General features: G+C 41.2%; 2 protein-coding genes across 2 annotated transcripts in view; both read right to left on the bottom strand.

Annotated features, from left to right (window-relative positions):
• LOC118428026 (cytochrome P450 3A8-like) overlaps positions 1–923 on the bottom strand; it is a 12,819-nt gene extending 11,896 nt beyond the window's left edge. Inside the window, exons 1-2 of the mRNA XM_035837992.1 lie at positions 834–923; positions 526–578 (exon numbers count right to left, since the gene is read on the bottom strand). Coding sequence (XP_035693885.1) covers positions 526–578; positions 834–923 — 143 coding nt within the window. The remainder of the gene's footprint in view (positions 1–525; positions 579–833) is intronic.
• Positions 924–4,920: 3,997 nt separating this feature from the next.
• Positions 4,921–18,628, bottom strand: LOC118428025 (cytochrome P450 3A29-like). The gene is made up of 14 exons (XM_035837991.1): positions 18,473–18,628; positions 12,857–12,950; positions 12,055–12,107; positions 11,727–11,823; positions 11,135–11,251; positions 10,500–10,588; positions 9,584–9,732; positions 8,553–8,698; positions 8,089–8,173; positions 7,630–7,790; positions 6,829–6,917; positions 6,269–6,406; positions 5,515–5,677; positions 4,921–5,079 (listed from the first exon to the last, which is right to left on the bottom strand). Exons 1-14 carry the CDS (start codon positions 18,541–18,543, stop codon positions 4,993–4,995), a joined length of 1,539 nt encoding a protein of 512 aa, XP_035693884.1. The 5' UTR covers positions 18,544–18,628; the 3' UTR covers positions 4,921–4,992.

Below are 18,628 nucleotides of genomic sequence, written 5' to 3'. Positions count from 1 at the left end.
ACTTAAAAATTCCTGAAATGAAAGGAAGATAATGGTAGACTTAGGCAGCAAAAAAGGGATTAGAACTGTACTTGTGGGCATTATTTTACAAGCACATTTTTGGATTTACTGCTGCGATTTTAGGGAATTTTCCTGATCATTTTGATATGATGAATGTCATGTGCACCAACAAGCATCCCCAGGCGGGATATACAGAAAACTGCACTGCTCCTCTGGCAGATCCCTATAAAACCTGGAACGTGAAAACAAGCACGCGCACAGATTCATCCATACATAGATACACAGATACACATGTGCACACACAGGCAAACATAAACACATACAAACACAAACACACATACACGAACACACTTACGCGCACGCACATATAAACAAACACACGTGAGCGACCGTTCACACACTCCGACACTTAATTGGGTAAAAGCCAATATCAGGCTGTGCCGTCTCTGTTAATCATTTACTATTCCGATTACAAGCATTAGAATGAACTCTCAAAGTATCGTTGTAAACGGGAAAAAGACTTACCCATAGACTTTGTTGAACTTCTTGTAACACTCTTTGTCAAACTTACTCCCGCCCTTTATAAAAGACAATGAACAACAATAGTTGATCGAAAAACCGTAGAAATGTTCCTCTTTAATGTACAGACTACAATAGGCCTCGCCATAGGACGCACACAGAGTTGAAAACTACCGCAATTTCACAAATGTGGGATTGAGTCATTTATTGTGAAGATGCAACAGCTTGGGGTTTTATTTCGTAATACAGCTTTTGTAGGGAAGGCAATGGGAAGTTCAGAAACCCAACAGGCTTTTGCAGGGGAGACTACTCACCTTTCTGTATGACAAGTAGTTCCCAAACAGCAGTACAGGCTTGGGGCCAGGGATCCCCAGCTTCTTGAAGGTGGAGTAAGGCCACACCATATACCTAGTAGTTTCAAACATCATTGATATGCTGTTGAAACTCTGATGGTATGGTTATTCCGGGAACGGACCCAATCTTTGTAAAGATGCGATGCCCCAGTGGGTAGTTAGGTAACGAAGGGTAACGAAGAAGAAGAAGAAAAAAGGAAGAGATTACCAGTTTTCATTGAAACGTGTGGAAAACAGGGACTCAATTGTTAAAAAGGGGCCATGGATTGGAATAATAGATTGCGTTTGTAGTTGTGTCTTTATACTCAGGTCATCCTCCTACACAAGGACATCCAACAGCGAACCGCCTGTCTGGATGTACCCTGTTCTTTCAACCGTCACGCTTAGTTCCTCTGGACGTCCCCCCCAAACCAGCTGTCAGCCAATCAGAGAATAGCCTTTCAGTTTTCAAAAGGAGTCTCGCGTATTTAAGGTCATTCTCCTACGCAGAGGGACCACAGTCTTGTCGAAACTCCTTGTGCTACCTCTGCTATCTAGCGCACTCCAGTTCCGCACCGCCCTGCTTATGAATATTAATGAGCTTACCCTTATATGCTCAGCCGTTGGAAAATCGGGCACAGGAGGATGGAGCTATGTAAGACGTAACATGATTGGCTGATAGCTTCCCAGCGGCCTTTGCGAGACAGCTTTCGAAAGCAAAAAGCCCAAGACAGGCCTGTTCTCTGATTGGCTGACAGCTGGTTTGTGGCGACAATCACAATAACCGCTGGTAGGCATCTAGATAGCAGGGCCCCAATAGGCTAATGCCGTTGGGGACCGGGCGTTAGGAGGATGATATAAGGTAAGATCATTAATATTTATAAGCAGGGCGGTCAGGAACTAGGGTTGACGGTTGAAAGAGCAGGGTACATCCAGACAGGCGGTTTTGCTGTTGGATGTCCCTGCGTAGGAGTATGACTCAGGTAGGTACATAGTTTTACTTTAATGTGTTTGGAATTTGGCAGCCAGTCCCTGATCTTTTAATGACATAGTAGACTAACCAAGGAGGTTCTACAGGGTGTTAATCTCCAAGGAGATCTTGCAGTAGCATAAGATAGCTTTAAAAGCTGGCAAAGGAGTGTAGCTGGACTAGGCGTGTACATTGACTACCGATAGGCCGGCTACAATCCTTTGCCATATTTTTGTACTATCCTATACTACCGTAGGATCTGCTTGAAAATTAACAGGGGGTATCTCACAGCATCTATGGTACTCTGAAAGCAGATTTATGGAGGGCAAAGATGTATAGTTTCCAAAGGGCTAGACGGCGTCCAACTGGCCCCGACGTCTGCATGGAAGGCAGTTGGACTGTTTTTAGCCCTTTGGATGCTGCCTTTGTCCAAACCATTTTAGATGTGTTCGGAGATTAGAATTTTAAAGTTAAGGGTAACAGAAATTCAATTCAGAACGCAGCGACGTTTCACAAGGTACCGCAGTTCAGATGAAGGGCATCCTTGCCTCCTTGAACTAACGTGTATTGTATTGTTTACTGCAGCTTAGCTAGCTTCTGTGACGAAAGGTGAAAATCCACGCCCATTTGTGAGGTCCGAAGACAGCTCTAAACACCGAGACATTTAGTTGGAAGCTACTTACAGGTAAATCAAGACAACACACAGTCCTACCAGCACCCAGGTGGGTGAGAAAGGCAGGAGGTCCAACATGGCGACTTCTCTCTTCAGGCAGATCAGCTGAGCTGTTCGTCTGGAACCGTCCTGTGCTGCGAGACAACTTGTTCAAGTCTAACAGCTGCTCTGAAAAACAGCCGTTGTCCCCAATCGACCCCAGCGTTATATGGACACAGCGCGTGCTGAATCATTGCCACTTTGTAAACAGGTGATCGACCGGTATCACGAACGAAGTTGTTGTGAAATGTTGCGTAAGAAAATTCTTTTAAAAAAGGGGGACTTGATGGATTGATCGCACTCTTTGTAATACAGTTGAAGCCAGTTTATTACATAACGGATTACCGCACACTTCTGGTAATTGCACTGAATGGCCAATTCCCAAACGGGTACAATCCAGCTGGATAACGTCGCATTACTGCACCACCCGGATAATTGCACGAATAATGATGGCAAATAGAGTGTACAATTATACAGCTTCCTCTGTACTTTTTTTTTGTTTCTTAAAATCTGAATCCAGACACAAGGCAAATGCGACTGGCAGAAATTTGGTCTACATTTGAATTGTGCAATGGACTATGCATAATGTTGATAACTTAATTTCCTTTACTATTGCATGGAACGGTCGAACTGTATCTTATAAGTCTCTGGTGTAAAAATTATATATAATTATTCCATTTATCGATATTACAGCTGTTAACAGTTCACAAACTGTTACTTTCTAAGGCCACATACCTGAAACGTACCTTATATGAGCACATATCCTATTATAACCCTTACCTGGTACCGGTATAGCCAAATATATAATACGTACCCTGTATTGGACACAGGATAACTATGTTATCCATACCTTATATGGGCACATACGTGAACAGAGTGAGGCATGTTTACGTGAGGCTATCTCCGGTCAAAGTTGATTCAAGAAAAGTCTGTTTATTAGTTTGTCGACGCAGCATGCCACCAGCTTCACGACATTAAGTTGACTTAGCAACTTGGAATCTACTAAGAAAATACGTGTGTAAATGGGGCATATGTTGCACTTGACAAACATAACGGCCTTGACTGGTCAAACAATGTTTGTAAAAAATTAACCCTTCTCCCAACGACCAAGGGGAGGTTTACTTTATATATAACCACTAGAGGAAGGAAGCAATAGGTAGGTTGTAAAATGGTAATTTTATTTATTCATTTATTTATTTATTTGGACAGAGAAAAATGAATTACAAATTCAAATCGAAATTCAGAAACTATGACACTCACATTTTGTTGATTCTCAGCGACTTTGCACTTACTGTTATATGGCGGCGCCAATCTGTACTCAATCTTGACTCCGAATAAACGGTGATATGATATTGGGCTCAATGTGCTGTGCGTTTGCTAACGAATTCACAATGGTACTGTAAAATGTTTCCAATGTCTTTTGTTGTATAGGGCAGCGCCCATCTGCTTTTCTATAGCCCTAGGCAACACAGGTCACTATAATAGTAGGGGGATAGTCATATTGGCGTGTGTTACGTACTCTCTCATTAGGGCTAAGTGCTAAGCAGAGAAAACGGTATATACAACGGCACTGTGGATGCACCAAAATCTAGTCAATACAAAAGAAATTTCCAAATTTACGAGTAGATAAATGATAAACAAATGACCTGGATACACGTGATAAGTTTATAAAAACATCTATAACGATGTTGTGTAGTCACTTTCTATTGTCGACTTTCAAAATCAAGAAAATACACATACAAATTTCAGAATTGTTGTGCAATAAATTTGACTTGGCTTGACTTGAAATCGTAGACTTAACTGTTAATGATGGATAAAAAGTTGAAAGTTCTATATAGGTAACCTATTTTGGGACCTTTGCCCTTACTTCCTGCCAGGATCCCCAACGTATCTAGCACATGGAAAAAGCTTACTATTTTTACTTCAAATTCGACCCGCATTTCCTCTGCGGTTGCATCATTTCCGTCCCCTTCACTAATCCTACCACTCTACTGTATTACTGCTATGGACACACAGGTAAACACATAAACAAACAAACAAACAAATTTGAGGCGCGGTGAGAGCGAAGCGCGATCGCCGTCTAGTGGAAGGGGGCTGTAGCCCTTTGGCTTCTCACGTGCGTAAATATATTCAAGTCCGTATGGAAGTTTTAGCCTCTTCCACTTGTCGCTGGAAAAATAATAGAAACTGGACAAGTATATATATATATATATATATATATATATATATATATATATATATATATATATATATATATATATATATATATATATATGGGCAGATAACACGCTAGAGGTCGCACATTTAATATACTTCTTGGACAGCCAACTCCTCCAGCATGTTATGTGTCTATATTTCTCACTTTCTGATATTTCACTAGCGACCTATGAGCCTGAAAGGCTAAGAATTCCATACGGACCTCATACGGACTTGAAGTATCTATACGGTGGCCTAACAACCTAGGCATCGTGTGTGCGCGCCTCCACCCGCAGCCAGACTCCACCGTCTACCTGATGGATGAAGGAGTTCTTGAAGCGGACGGGAATCTAAAATCAACAACAAGAAAAGGAAAATTACTAGTATGCTACAATTTTTTTAAAACTTTATATCCGTACACGAAATAAAGCGCTTACCAACAAGCTTTCGATCAGTCCTCTGATCCTTATCAAGTTGAAATGACGCAAAGCCTTTGTCACACATCCAGACCGGAAGTGTGACCTCAGCAATGAGTCAAAGGTGCTTGCAAGTCGGTATCGGCCCCCGCCTCGGTTGAGGGAAGGTTGATGGGCTCTGATGTAACGGCGTCTTTCACTCCCCTAAGCGCTTTATTTTGTATATGGATATAAAATTTTGGTAGTCTCCTGGTTGAAATTGTGATAATCGCCTGTTATGCCAATCTTTTCACCAATCTGGTAAGTCTCAATAAACACATAAATACGTTATTAACTAAATATTGAGAACTGTAAGTTTCAACTTTTTACCTCAGTCTTTTCGCAGGGGAAGAAGCGGAACTTCTCCAGAGCTTTGGCCATTGCAAACCGGAGCTCCAACTGGGCAATGCGCATGCCCGCGCAGTTCCTGGGCCCGGAGCCCCATGGGAGATAGGCGTACGGGTCACGTGCTTCCACCTCTTCCTTAGAGAACCTGGAACGGGGCAAAGTTCACTAAGATACGCATGCACCGAGGGCCCACTTTTAGTCTTAGAAACCTTTTATGTTTTAGCCTACGTAAGACTTGCAGCGGCCCTTTTCTGTGAAAATGACATGGAATGTCTGTCCAACTGATAAATGACGAGTTGTACCACCTCTATCTAAACACTATTTCCTGTCACTCCTATACGACAGGCACGGGGATGAGCAATCTTTCCAGAAATTTATGTCTGCTCGTACTCTCTTAACGTCAACGTAAAAATGCCAGGGAATGACAGTTCAACAGCTTGAATCTGGAGCAAAGAATGAAATAGAAACGCAACGAGCCGAGATGCCTAAAGTAGCCGGCAGGATTACTCTCCAAGCAGAGGTTGGTGGGAAAAATTGTGACCTTTTCCTTTTATCCTGCTAGGTAGCATAGGTTGGTGGAAATGCCTGTCGAAAAAAAAACGGAGGAAAGGAAAGGGTCACGATTTTCCCAACAACCTCTGCTTGGAGAGTACGGCAGGGTATTGTTAAGACAATGTATACTGTCCTGCCGCAGTAGATTTGCTTGGAGATTAGCAAAACATACACACACACACACCTCTCAGGCCTGAACTTCTCTGGTTCCGGCCAGATGTCGGGGTCGTGGTGGATGGTCCAGACGGGGACAAAGCAGAGCATGCCCGCCGGGATGTGGACTCCATGGATGTCAACATCCTCCGTGCAGACGCGATCAATTCTACGGTAAAACAGATTTTTTTTCAACTTTAAAGTGTGATCTGTGTTGGTAGAAGTCACACAAATCCCCATTAACAGAGACGGTGGATGACAAAGACTTCTTGCAACTTATGATCCATTGCTCACCGAGTCACGTGTGCTATCTACATAACGTGACGTCACAGGGCAATTCTGACTGGTTCACATTGTACTGCAGGATAGGTGTCGCTGCTCACAGTTCAAAAGCAGTACAACGTGATGAACCAGTCAGAATTGTCCTGAATAAGGTGACAGATGTTCACCGAAACGATGGTAACAATAAAGCAAAGGTTGTGTCTCCTTATTCAGTGACGTACGAACCTGATGAAACTATTCACGGAAACCCTATTCTGTGAGGTGAGCACAAGTAGATATACTAGTGCATAATATGACAACCATTAATACCTTAAGGCTGTAGGGTACAGCCTCAGGGTCTCGTTGATGCACATCTCCATGTAGGGAAGCTCATGGACAGCCTTGTAGTCAAGCTTCCCCTGTAACAGGAGAATTGTATTTTAGCCAAACGGTAGCCGAATACACTACTTTTAACAACATCAGAACTGATATAGTATATATTATAGAAAATGAAATAACAGACAGACTCGGTCTTAGCTTGAAAGTTCATCTGTGTTGGTACAAGTAATTATTAAACTAGTTTAACTGTAATATCCAACATAAATTTAGACTCACCCAATTTTTTTCGACTGAACAGCATCAGTCTTTGTCAAGGAATGAACAAGGTAGACCTAGTGCAACCTATGATCCACGTCACGACAGCAGTGGCTTGTTCATTCCTTGACAAAGACTGCTGCTGTTCAGTCGGTAATTTGGGTGAGTCTAATTTTTGTGTTGAATATTACCGTTAAACTGTTTCAATAAAGACGGACTTGGTTTTAATGCTGCTACGAGAGTGTTCCAACAACCTGATGAGAGACTAGTTGAAAGTGCCTTAGAGACAGAGGTAGTTGAAGAGGAGATAGAAGCAGAGCGTTGGGAATGTTTTATCCTCGCAATGGCTAGAATTATAAAGCCCTTGGCAACTATGGCTTTAAAGCACACTATGTGGAAAGACTCTAAACTAAAAATATAGCAGGAAACAGACAGTTGACATAAGCGTGTACATGAAATGGTTGAAAAGAGAGAGTTTTAATCGTTACAGAGTTTGCAAATCTTTATCATGTAAGATATTGTATCTCATTATCTTACATGTTTCCTAATGACAGCGTCCAGTTCCTCGATAGCTTTGTCCTGCACGTCCTGGTGCAGGGCCAGGTTGTAGGCTGTGAGTGACAGGATGTTGGACGAGCTCTCGTACCCGGCTACCCAGAACAGCACGGCGTTTCCCTTGATCTCTCTCTTGGAAACACCTTAAGAGAGAATGTTTCGGTGATTAGTTGTATACTTTATATAACTATAACTATAAATTTTCCTTTCATCATTCCATGTAGCAGTTCTTACATTTATGGAAAATAGAGGTATATCTTCGGTGTGTGTGAGTTTACGCTCTGAAGTGTGTGGTCATCTGAACTGATCCCGAAGAAGGCGCCAGTGGTCGTTTAAAATTTGATCCGCGCTTAACTTTGTGATGGAAGAAAGTTCAGCATTTGTACTATGATTACTACCAACACAGATGAACTTCCATGATAAGATGTGTACAGTACTGACCATATTTAAAGGTATCCTTGGATACTCCATTGTCCAGTTCCGCATTGTGAGCCTCGATCATCAACTGAAGGAAGTCTGGAGGTCTCTGGTGGAAGAATTAAGCAGTCATTGACATGTACCTATCTAATCTTGTCCATTGATCACTTCCTGTTACTCCTGACTAGCCTGTATAACACATGTAACTGCTAAAACACAGACAGACCGAAACCAATACCTGCCCGTAAATTAGTAGCCATTGTAAACGTAAATTCCAATATCAAAGAAGAAGACTTTGAAAACAAAAATGAAGAATCAATGGTTCAGTATCAAATTTTCTGTGTTTGGCACTTTTTTTTTGGCAAACTTTTTTTTTTAATACGAACGTCCCCATCAGTTTTGGGATTCCCAGAGGATGTCATCCAAACCATCAAATCAACATGGCCTCAATAAAAACAACAACAGCGATCATAAAGGAAAGTCCTTACCGCTTCGTCCGAAGCTCCGTCGGCTTGTTTAGCCTTCCTCATGCTGATGGCGTTGTCGACAGCCTCGCTGAAGTAATTGATGGACTTCCGGTTCATGAAGCTGACTCCGCAGACCTCCAGCAGCCAGGCGAGCTGAGGGAACAGGACTGTTGGGAAGATAACGGTATGTTGGTTAGATGAACCAATAGTGGTGTGTTTTGTGTCTTTTGTGCTGGTGTTTAGATAGACTTAGGTCCATTCTCTATAGCGAAGTATCATTTTGTTTTTCTTTATTGAAATTGCAGCAACACGATACATTGTGGAGCAATGATCATCGAATGCTGATGCTGTGCACTTCTGACGGCAAACAGATTAAACACAGACGACGATCACTGAGCGAACCGTTAGCGGCCATATTTGAACCAGTGTTACCCTTGGTTTACTATGTTAAAGGGTAATGTACATTTAAGACAACAAAGCACAAAATGTAAAAAAAAAAATCATTGTTGAAATCCGTTGAGCGAACTGTCAAATCTTTCTCTCTCTTTCAAATCTTTAGTCGCCCATTGGTCATGGCGTGGTCGCAGCCTCTATGTGTTAGACATAGCGACGGTAGATAAGATGCAGATACTGAGGAGTAGTCCATCATACAATTAATAATCAATCAATCAATCAATCAAGGATGAATCCATCAATCAAGGATCAATCTATCAAGCAAGCAAGGATCAATTATTCTATGATTAATTCCATCACACAATTAATAATCAATCAATCAATCAATCAATGATTAATCCATCAATCAAGTATCAATCTATCAAGCAAGCAAGGATCAACCAATTTATGATCAATCAAGGATCAATTAATCAGGCAATCGATCAATCAATGATCAACCATCAAATAAAAGATCAGTCAATCAATGATCAATCAATCAATTATCAATCAAATCAATCAAGGATCTTGTCGACTTGAGCCGCTTTTTGTAGAGGTCCAGATCTAGAGATAGATAAAGATGCAGATAAGGCAGAATATATGAGTACACGACTTATACTCACACACGATTAGGATCAGGGGATTGAAGAAGTTGAAGACGAACAGCGTTTTGGCGCTGGTGACCAGAGGGTGGTCAGGGTTGTTCAGGGAGTCCACCTGCACGCCGAAAGCTGTACTGGAGATGACGTCCAGGGCATAGCCACCAGAAATCCTAACAGTGAGGGAAAGGGGTTATAAACACTCATTTATGAATATAATTAATGTTATAGATATGTATTAATCAATATAATCCATAATGGCACACACTTGGTGTCCTTTGCCTCCTTAGACGGTTTTGTTTTGGGTGTGTTTGTATGTTTGTGTTCCTAGTGTGCTCGTAGAGATGTTTGTGTTCCTGTGTGCTCGTAGAGATGTTTGTGTTCCTGTGTGCTCGTAGAGATGCTTGTGTTCCTGTGTGCTCGTAGAGATGTTTGAGTTCCTGTGTGCTCGTAGAGATGTTTGTGTTCCTGTGTGCTCGTAGAGATGTTTGTGTTCTGTTTGTCCATACTTAGATTACTTGAAAGCACTGTAGAGTAGAGTATCGGGAAGTGAAAGGGAAGATGGTATCACTGGAAAGGTCAGATTTGCAGTAGTGACAGGAAGTAAAGGTCAGGGGTATTAGAACTAGTCATTCATCAGACATTACAGACATTACAGGTCAAAAGGTCATATCAATGGAAGAGGCTTCATAATCATTTTGAGGTGTTCCTTGGTCTAAATGTCTCTCTGTGTTTCACAGCTATGCATGCCCGTAATGTTATGCACTCGTGTACACGTACTTGTCGCAAGTCGCACTCGTAATTTAGTAATAATTTGTGTTTGCATAAAAAAAGCTGCACAATTCAGCCTCCACGGCTGGAAGGTTGCTTTTATTCGTGTCATTTATGTTTTTGCGAAACGAATAAATAAACCAGTCTACATCCTTATGTATATACTCACCACTTCATGTCAAACATTGTCCCTTCTTTCTCGTTCTCAGCCAGTTTGGATACAAAGTCGTTCGCGCATTTCTCAACATGTGGTGACATCTGCAGAGTCACAGAAACAAGTTTCTTTCAAAGCCATTCGAAACCTCGCAATCAGGGATGTATCTACATTAGAGGTGAGCACCAAACGTGAATACCGGGAATAAGTACAGAGATTTAGGTACAGGTCTGGATCGCTAAATCTGTAACTGAAAAAAATGTGACAAAGTAACACAGCTTCCATATTGAAGGGAACATTAACAGTTAAGAGAATGTTTTATGACTTAATGTATCCTATGCAGAAAATCCATGCTTTCGACAGGCTCTTCAATCGAAGGTGGTGCTGATTTCAATGCCCGAAATGTTTTCTTTTGTCCAGTGCTAAATTGGGTTTTAAATAAGGTTAAAAATAAATCGATACGTAATATTCGTCGACGAAAGTTAGACAGCCAGGCAATTACATACGCCAAAATTATATCCAGTTGCTTGAGTAACTGCTTTTTGGAATACGCAATATACATCTAAGTCTATTCAGGTGCAGTACCGAAACATTGATGTTCAGGTATTTTAACTTGTTCGTAAATGTTTTTTTTAAAAAGGTAAGCAAACCTGTTTGAGTTTGCCTGTGCTGAAGGTGGGGGAGATGGCACCACGGACCCGTTTCCAGTCAGCGTCCTTGAGCGCAGCCATGCTGGCACTGAAAATCTCACCTCGCCCTCCCAAATCCTGCAAAACAGACATGGGCTGATCTTAGAGGAGATGTGTATTAAAACAAAGGTTGGGTTGTTGATTTCATAACTTTAGTGTCGCCATGAGCAATGTATCTTAACTTTTTTTACTAATTATTACCACACCTTTCCACTATACAGGGATATCTTAGCTACCTTTCAGCGACCATAATTGTTTTTTTGTACAACCCTTGTCTTGCAAACATGTCAATGTGTTTATCTCTTGCTGCTCATTTGATGGCTAAGGTCCCATTACATTCTTGAATTGAAATTGTAACAGCACAACACAGTGGTCATTCCAAGTAGCAATGATGATATCAAATGTCATCCAACATGCAGTTGAACATTCACACATAAAACAGCGCAATTATACATCAAAACATTCACCTGTGACATAAAGGTTTATTCGTTACACTTTTATTCAGTGAAGATTCCTTAAAACCAGTCAGCCTATTAAATGGCATATAACCTACCCGTCGGTTCTGGAAAATGTTGGTCCTTTTCACTGTGATCTCTTTGACAAGCTTTAGGTCGCCAGCCATTAGTATGGGCGTCTGGGCTTCGAAAATCCTGAAATTGAATTATCATCATCAGGATGATATCATTATCTCCACCATTATTGTCATCAACATCATCATCATCATCATCATCGGAGTGCCATCACTACTGTATCTCCATCATTATATTCATAGCCAACTTTATCTTCATCGACATCAGCATCATCAAAGCCATCACAGTGATTGGGACTACAGTGTACGATACATCTTGCCAAATGCAAACGGTAGGTAAAAGCTAACTCACCCCCAGACTTTGTTGTACTTGTTGTAGCATTCCTGGTCGAAGAGATTCGTTCCCTGGATTAACGAAAATGCACAAAACAAATAGAGATTGAAGATTAAAAGATATCATTTGATTAAGAGCATCAATATAGGTTCGTACGTTCCTACTATGAGTATAGGAATGAAGACCTTTACAACACAAATGGATTCAAGGTATACTATTAACCTGTGTTCACACAACCGCTCGCTGTTAGAGGTTAATGACCCCCTCCTCGAGGAACGGCGGCAACAGTCGGGCAGACCGCTAGGTGCGCCATTTTAGTCAGGCTAGGTATACTATATAAATTATACAAGAAACGTGTTGGTCGCCCAAGGCTAACTTTGAAGAAACTTATTGAGTCATTAATTGGTCTGAGGGGCCTGGAACTATTCACAGCGATAAAAGACAGACTGTTCTGGAAGTCAAACTTTACTTGCAGCACCTCAGATGAAGATTAATGATGATGTTGAGGTATAGTATCATTTTGAGTATTAGCAACTCATCACTTCATAAAGTTTTACCACGGACCTCAGATGAACTCACGTACTATTCAATGTACACTAGCTAATACCAAGCACATTCAAATTCTTCTCGCTTTTCAGTTATTTCTGACAGGAACAGGTGCGCCTTGCGATGTACGGTTTGTGGATTAGTAGCAGAATAATGACTCATGGAAAAGAATCATTGTTGTGTTTCCATTTGGCACCACATTTGTACCGCAAAATGTAGTTAGCAAGCTGGATAAGGGTTAAGGTTTCTATATGACTGGTTTGAGAATACCAACCTTCAAATAATCCAGGTAGTTTCCAAACAAGGGAATCGGCTTCGGACCGGGAATTCCCAGCTTCTTGAAGGTGGAGAATGGCCACACCAGAAACCTGTTGATGTTTAAAGACGTTAAAATGAGTATCCAACAATTATATAAAATTTACATTCATTCTTGTCTTATTGTATACTTGGAATTTACGCTGAGGAAAAATGCTTCCTTGCGGTTGCATTCCAAGAGGTATTACGCAATCCCTGACGTTAGTTAGCCAAACACTGTCGTGGAAGAAATTCATTTATCACTACTTTTACGGACCAATACTCAGCAAACACTGACACATTGATACATTACATACTTAACAAATTAAAACGTCCAGCAAATCTCCTACCTTTGTTATGGCTATAAATATAAACTATTGGATAAAAATTAAGTTGGCATAATGTCGCCTGAAGCCACATTGGCAGCATGCTTCGTAATGAGGACGTTAACTGATCAACGTCGGTGTAAAAATGAATAGGTAAGTTTCCTAACAAACGTCTCAATACTGTTGCTGACAAAGATATAATTGGTTCTATGAGTAAAGGTTGCTAATGGTAGGTCACAGTTAGTTTGGACAACGTCCAATGTTGCTCTGCTTGGCAAGAATAAAGAAATGTACACCAAACTTGTCGTCGATCCTGTTTTATGTAGATAGATGGCCAAGATCAGTTATTCATTAAGCAAGTGTTTTCAAGTTGCTAGGAGTGTGGGTACAAACGGACAATACTAGTAACTTGATTAAACGAGATAACAAACCCGATAGTTCCGCAACAGTACCGTAACGAGCCGCTAGGGGGCCCAAAATCTGATCGTTTCTAGGTCATATCAAGACCTACCCACGTATCAAATATCAATACAATCCATTTAAGCCTTCTAGAGTTTTGCAGGTCTTCTATGCACAAACAATTAACACATAAATACACAAATAAGCTTCTTTGCGAAGGTAATAAAACTAGTAGCAAAGGACCCTTCCGACAGACACGCATTACGGAAGCATAAGTATGTACATATCTGGTACAAATACCGGTGTTGATTTGGAGGTTTGTTTGGCCTTGTTTTGATCGGCGCCTAACGTCGACAGAGTCTGGGTTTGCGATAACCTCTGGTAACCCTATTGACGATTGTCCTATTGACAAACCACATTAAAGACTGAAAGCGACTCAAACACACACACTTACAAACAAACAAAAAGTGTGACAACAGTATAGAGCATGCCTACTCTAAACTGCAACTTCTTGGGTTGGTACCTGACTTCGGTTGGGGAGGGGGGTACTTGATAGCAATAAAAGGAGAGGGGTTGGGTAGCGTGCCCTAGACAGATTTACAACCGACTGACCTTTCTTACGACCTCAAGAGTCAAAGCTATTGGACCTTCACCTTTATTTAAATACATGTAGCACATAGCTAATCTCCAAAAAGATCTTGCGGTAGTTTAAGACAGTAACATAAGCTGGGGGAGGAGTTAAGCCGACAGAGAAGTTTAATTTTACCGCGATAAAAGTCCTCTGTCGGTTAAACTCCTTCCCCAGCTTATGTTACTGTCTCGAACTACCGCAAGATCTGCTTGGAGATTAGCACATAGCCAAGAAAGTAGCGCATATGACAGGATCCGGCCGGGACCAAAATGCATTGTTCGAATGTATCATGTCTGTTGCTTACCAAAATTTTTCGGACACACTTATATGTAATCTCTCTCTATATATATCTATATGCAGAATATACTATCCTTATTTATGCGAATACGAACGACCTTGTACATGTGTATGCTTAAGTTCCGGTGGGTACATGCTAGTCTATCGATAACCAATAGGCGAGCAGTATTACCGCCCCACCTACATATATTGGACTCTGGTTGGCTGTTTATGGACAATCGTACGAGCGCGTTTACGGAACAGTCTGTACGCACGACCTTGATTCGACCTTCGAAAGAAGTGACCTTTATTCAACAACAAACGTACGAGGGGCGTTCAATATGTTCTGTGCCTTACCCTAACAAGGGGCGCAACCCAAATGTCGGAGTATAGTTACATATATAAAACATGTCATGAATGTCCACCAAGAGACCTGTAAAGTTCTTTACAGTTCACATACGAAGGGAATAATCTTCACACTTTTGGATTATGCCAGGGCATGAGAAACACAATAATTGATCTAATCACAGCACCGATTGCAATTCTATGTCTTCCTCACTTTAAAGTCCTGTTTTTCTCGCGTCTTATTCACTCGCACTTAGAAGGGTATCATCTATAAAATATTCAGACTACAATGGTTTGTGGATATATTTATAAAGACTTCATAGTTGATAATCATACAACGAACTTCGATTTGTTTTTATGAAGAAAGCCGAAAAACGTTCCCCATAAGTCGTAAAATTTAAGTCATGTCAAGAGGATAGACTGGCAATAACGTGGACAGTTTAGAAACGATTCAAAAAGTAAGCACCACCTTTTCTCTATTTCACGATACATGACGATATTCACTGATAAATTTTCAAGACGAAGAAGAGTTATAATGCGCACGAAATGTGGCACTTATGTTAGCAGAAGAGCGCTTGTGCTTAGCTCACTGAAGCTTCGGCACGTTTGCGGCGTCGCTGCGGCCGAGCGATCTGACAGAATTTCGCAGATAAAAAATGATAATGCCTTGTGTCTTTGGTTGTCTTTTTAGTAATGTACGTTTTCGATAATATTACCATTATAAAGTCACGGGTATAACAAATGCAATTCAAAACGCAACGACGACTCCCAACATACCACAATCCATCTAGTTATATTGTCGTTTTTTTAGAACGCGCAAGGATTATTAAAATTTATATAGATTTTGTCGGTTACTCACAGATAAAACAGCAAAGCCGATAGTCCTACCAGCACCCACGCAGGGGGGAACGGCAGAAGATCCAACATGGTATCTAGTCTCAGCGTGAATGTTTTCAGGATACCTTGGATGCAGGCCAAATAGCAACGGGATATAATTTTGGAAGCGGTCAGACGTTTCAGGTAGCGTCCGCTGCCTTTCGTCAGTGACACTGAGGAGATCTTGTTTTGAAGAGCAGGTTTTATACCCTATTTATTGATTCCTTAGTCCAGTAGCGCCACTTAAATATTTGAGTCCTTAAGCACCAATTAAATTGGTCACGCCACTCATAAATTAGCATGATTTATTGACACGACACAAATACTTTTACAAGGACTTTGTCTCCGAACCTTTGGTGCAGATGGCGTCCTTGGCCCTGAATTGAATATAGGGCAGGCTTTACAAGTGAACTTTAACCCATAACAGTTCATATAAAAACACTGGTTATTTCTTTTGAAGAGTGTTTCCACGGGGAAGAAGGCAGGAGCGTTTTGTGCCAAAAAGCGGTACTTCCCACATGTAATTACAGAAACTTGTCGTAAACCCTTTATTGACTGGATCTTACGTTTAAAGTGCTCTTGTCTCGCTTGGGACCAACCAACTCAGTTTTGTTCACACCAAGAGTGTACTTACTAAAATTTACAGTACTTTGTTGCCACAACAGTAGAAGCCGGTCAAGAGTGTTATTCATACAATAAAATACTTTGCTGACCAGACAAAAGTAGAGGGTCAATGAGTTTTATTAGAAGGTCGATGAGTTTTATAAGTTTCCATAAAGCTTAATATTCACACATTTAAGACAGACACAAATTAAGTTAGCTTACCCGCAAAGTATAGACGTATCAACATTTGAATGCAGTTTATCTACCGTTAACAACACAGGTTTTAATATCATATGCATACAACATTTAATGTGTCCATCTACTTTTATTAGCACACTGCAATGCCTTTATCATTGTGCATGTTTTATTTCAACACCGTCCGTTTGGTGAACAATACAATATTTTGTCAGACGTGAACACGACTGAAATTCTACTTTACGCATTGTGTACGTGCTCAATGGTTATTTTTCTTAATGGAGAACGAATGACATACATGATAGTGCAAAATTCGTTCGTGTCTATCTGTGAATACTATACAACAATGCCCCCCCCCCAAAAAAAAAATCAACGATGATTTTATTACGTTTGGGCACAGCACAAGGCTGGGTAAAACTGAATCTACGGCAAACTACTTTCCCGGCATAATAGAATATAGCCAACGTTGAAAATCGCAATCCAGCCCCCCCCCCCCCCCCCATAAGATAAAAGCCGCCCCCTCGAAGTCTGCAAAGTAGGCTAGATTTAAAAAAAACTAGCATGAGAACCATCTTATTTACTTTACCCAGGCTCCCATTGCCTTTCATCTGTTGATGAGTATGGCAGCCCCTCGTAAACTATCTCATCAGACTATCATCATCCGTCATCAACAAACACGGCAGGGCCTGGGGTGTTAACGTTAACAAACACTACTGGGCGGAAATTGAACAATTCTATTGGCTACAAAACAGGTCAAGAATGTGTACAGGAGCACTGAGACCATGTACCATATACTGTAAAGGGCACTTAAGACTAGATCTTCGTGGCTTCCACCCGATCTTCACTAATAAACAGCTAGATAAAAATAAAATAAATAAAAGCCACAGAGAAAAAAAGAAGAATGAAACTAATCGATCGTATCAGACCCTCTGATATTGTACACAGCTTCACATTAGTTTTATGGGAACCCACAAAATGAAAAAATAAGCCCAACTTCATTAATGAACTGACACCAACTTAACTGAGGTGACGGAAATCAAGTCCCTCAGGGATAGAGTGAAGCTGAGGACGCTTTCAAGTCTTGTTCTAGCGTCCGTTTGACTAAAGGAAGTACATGTATGTGCCTACTACGTGTGGTGCCGCTCAATATCTGGATATCCATATTGGACGTCACGGTTCTTCGCACAACCAACGCAAACAATCCCGTGTCCGGAGTCGGAAGGAAAAGAGAACAAACTATTGTTATCTTATCTAACCAGCTTTTATAGTTCCCTTTCTACCAGACTGCGATCGATTCCGATTTGCTCTTACTGCGACCTAAAACGGAGGCGTGTAACCTTCCATTTCGTACTGGGTTTATCAATTACAAAATGTAAAAGTGTGACTGAAAAGGCAGCAAAACACATATACTGACAATTTTCGTAAAACTGTTTTTTCACTACAATTCAGGTCGCAGAGAGAGCATGGCGATAGTGGAAAGGGCGAGGGCACAAGTGAATAGTGTCTTGCAAAATCTTGCCCGAGGGCTAATTGCAGGTAACGTGAAAGGGGACAAACATACAAATAGTGTGGAATAGTATAGAACATGTCTACTCTAGTCTAAAAGCTAATTCTAAACCATCTTGTTTGGTTCGACTTCTTTTCCTGAGACAGTGGAAGACGAAGGGTCCATATTTTCTACAATGTGTGGGTTCTCTGATGTAAACAGGAGGTTAGTTTTGTCTGTAAACACGGGGAAATTTGGGAGGAATTTATTGGCTTCTTTCGAAAGCTCTTTTCTTTCGTGATCGTAGAAAGAAAGTAGCCTGGGTACCATCCGATTTCTACCGGGGCTCCTTACACTCGCTACCCTTTTAGGGAGCCCTGGTAGAAATCGGATGGTGCCCAGGCTAGAAAGAAAGAAAAGTTTGAAGTAGAATGTGTAGATTCTGAAGTAAATACTCACAGGTAGAACAAAACCGTGAACAGTCCTACAAGCAGTACCCAGGTGGGAGGAACAGGCAGCAGGGCCAACATGGCGACTGACTGGTCAGAGCGTGAATGGCCTCACGCTAATTCCCTAGAAGCGCTTTATACATCTAGTTAAGACTAAGTACTGTAC

The sequence above is a fragment of the Branchiostoma floridae genome, chromosome 12, assembly GCF_000003815.2.
Source record: "Branchiostoma floridae strain S238N-H82 chromosome 12, Bfl_VNyyK, whole genome shotgun sequence".
Taxonomy (NCBI): Eukaryota; Metazoa; Chordata; class Leptocardii; order Amphioxiformes; family Branchiostomatidae; genus Branchiostoma; species Branchiostoma floridae.
The sequence above is the reverse complement of the archived record's forward strand: the minus strand, read 5'-3'. Positions and strand labels throughout refer to the sequence as shown.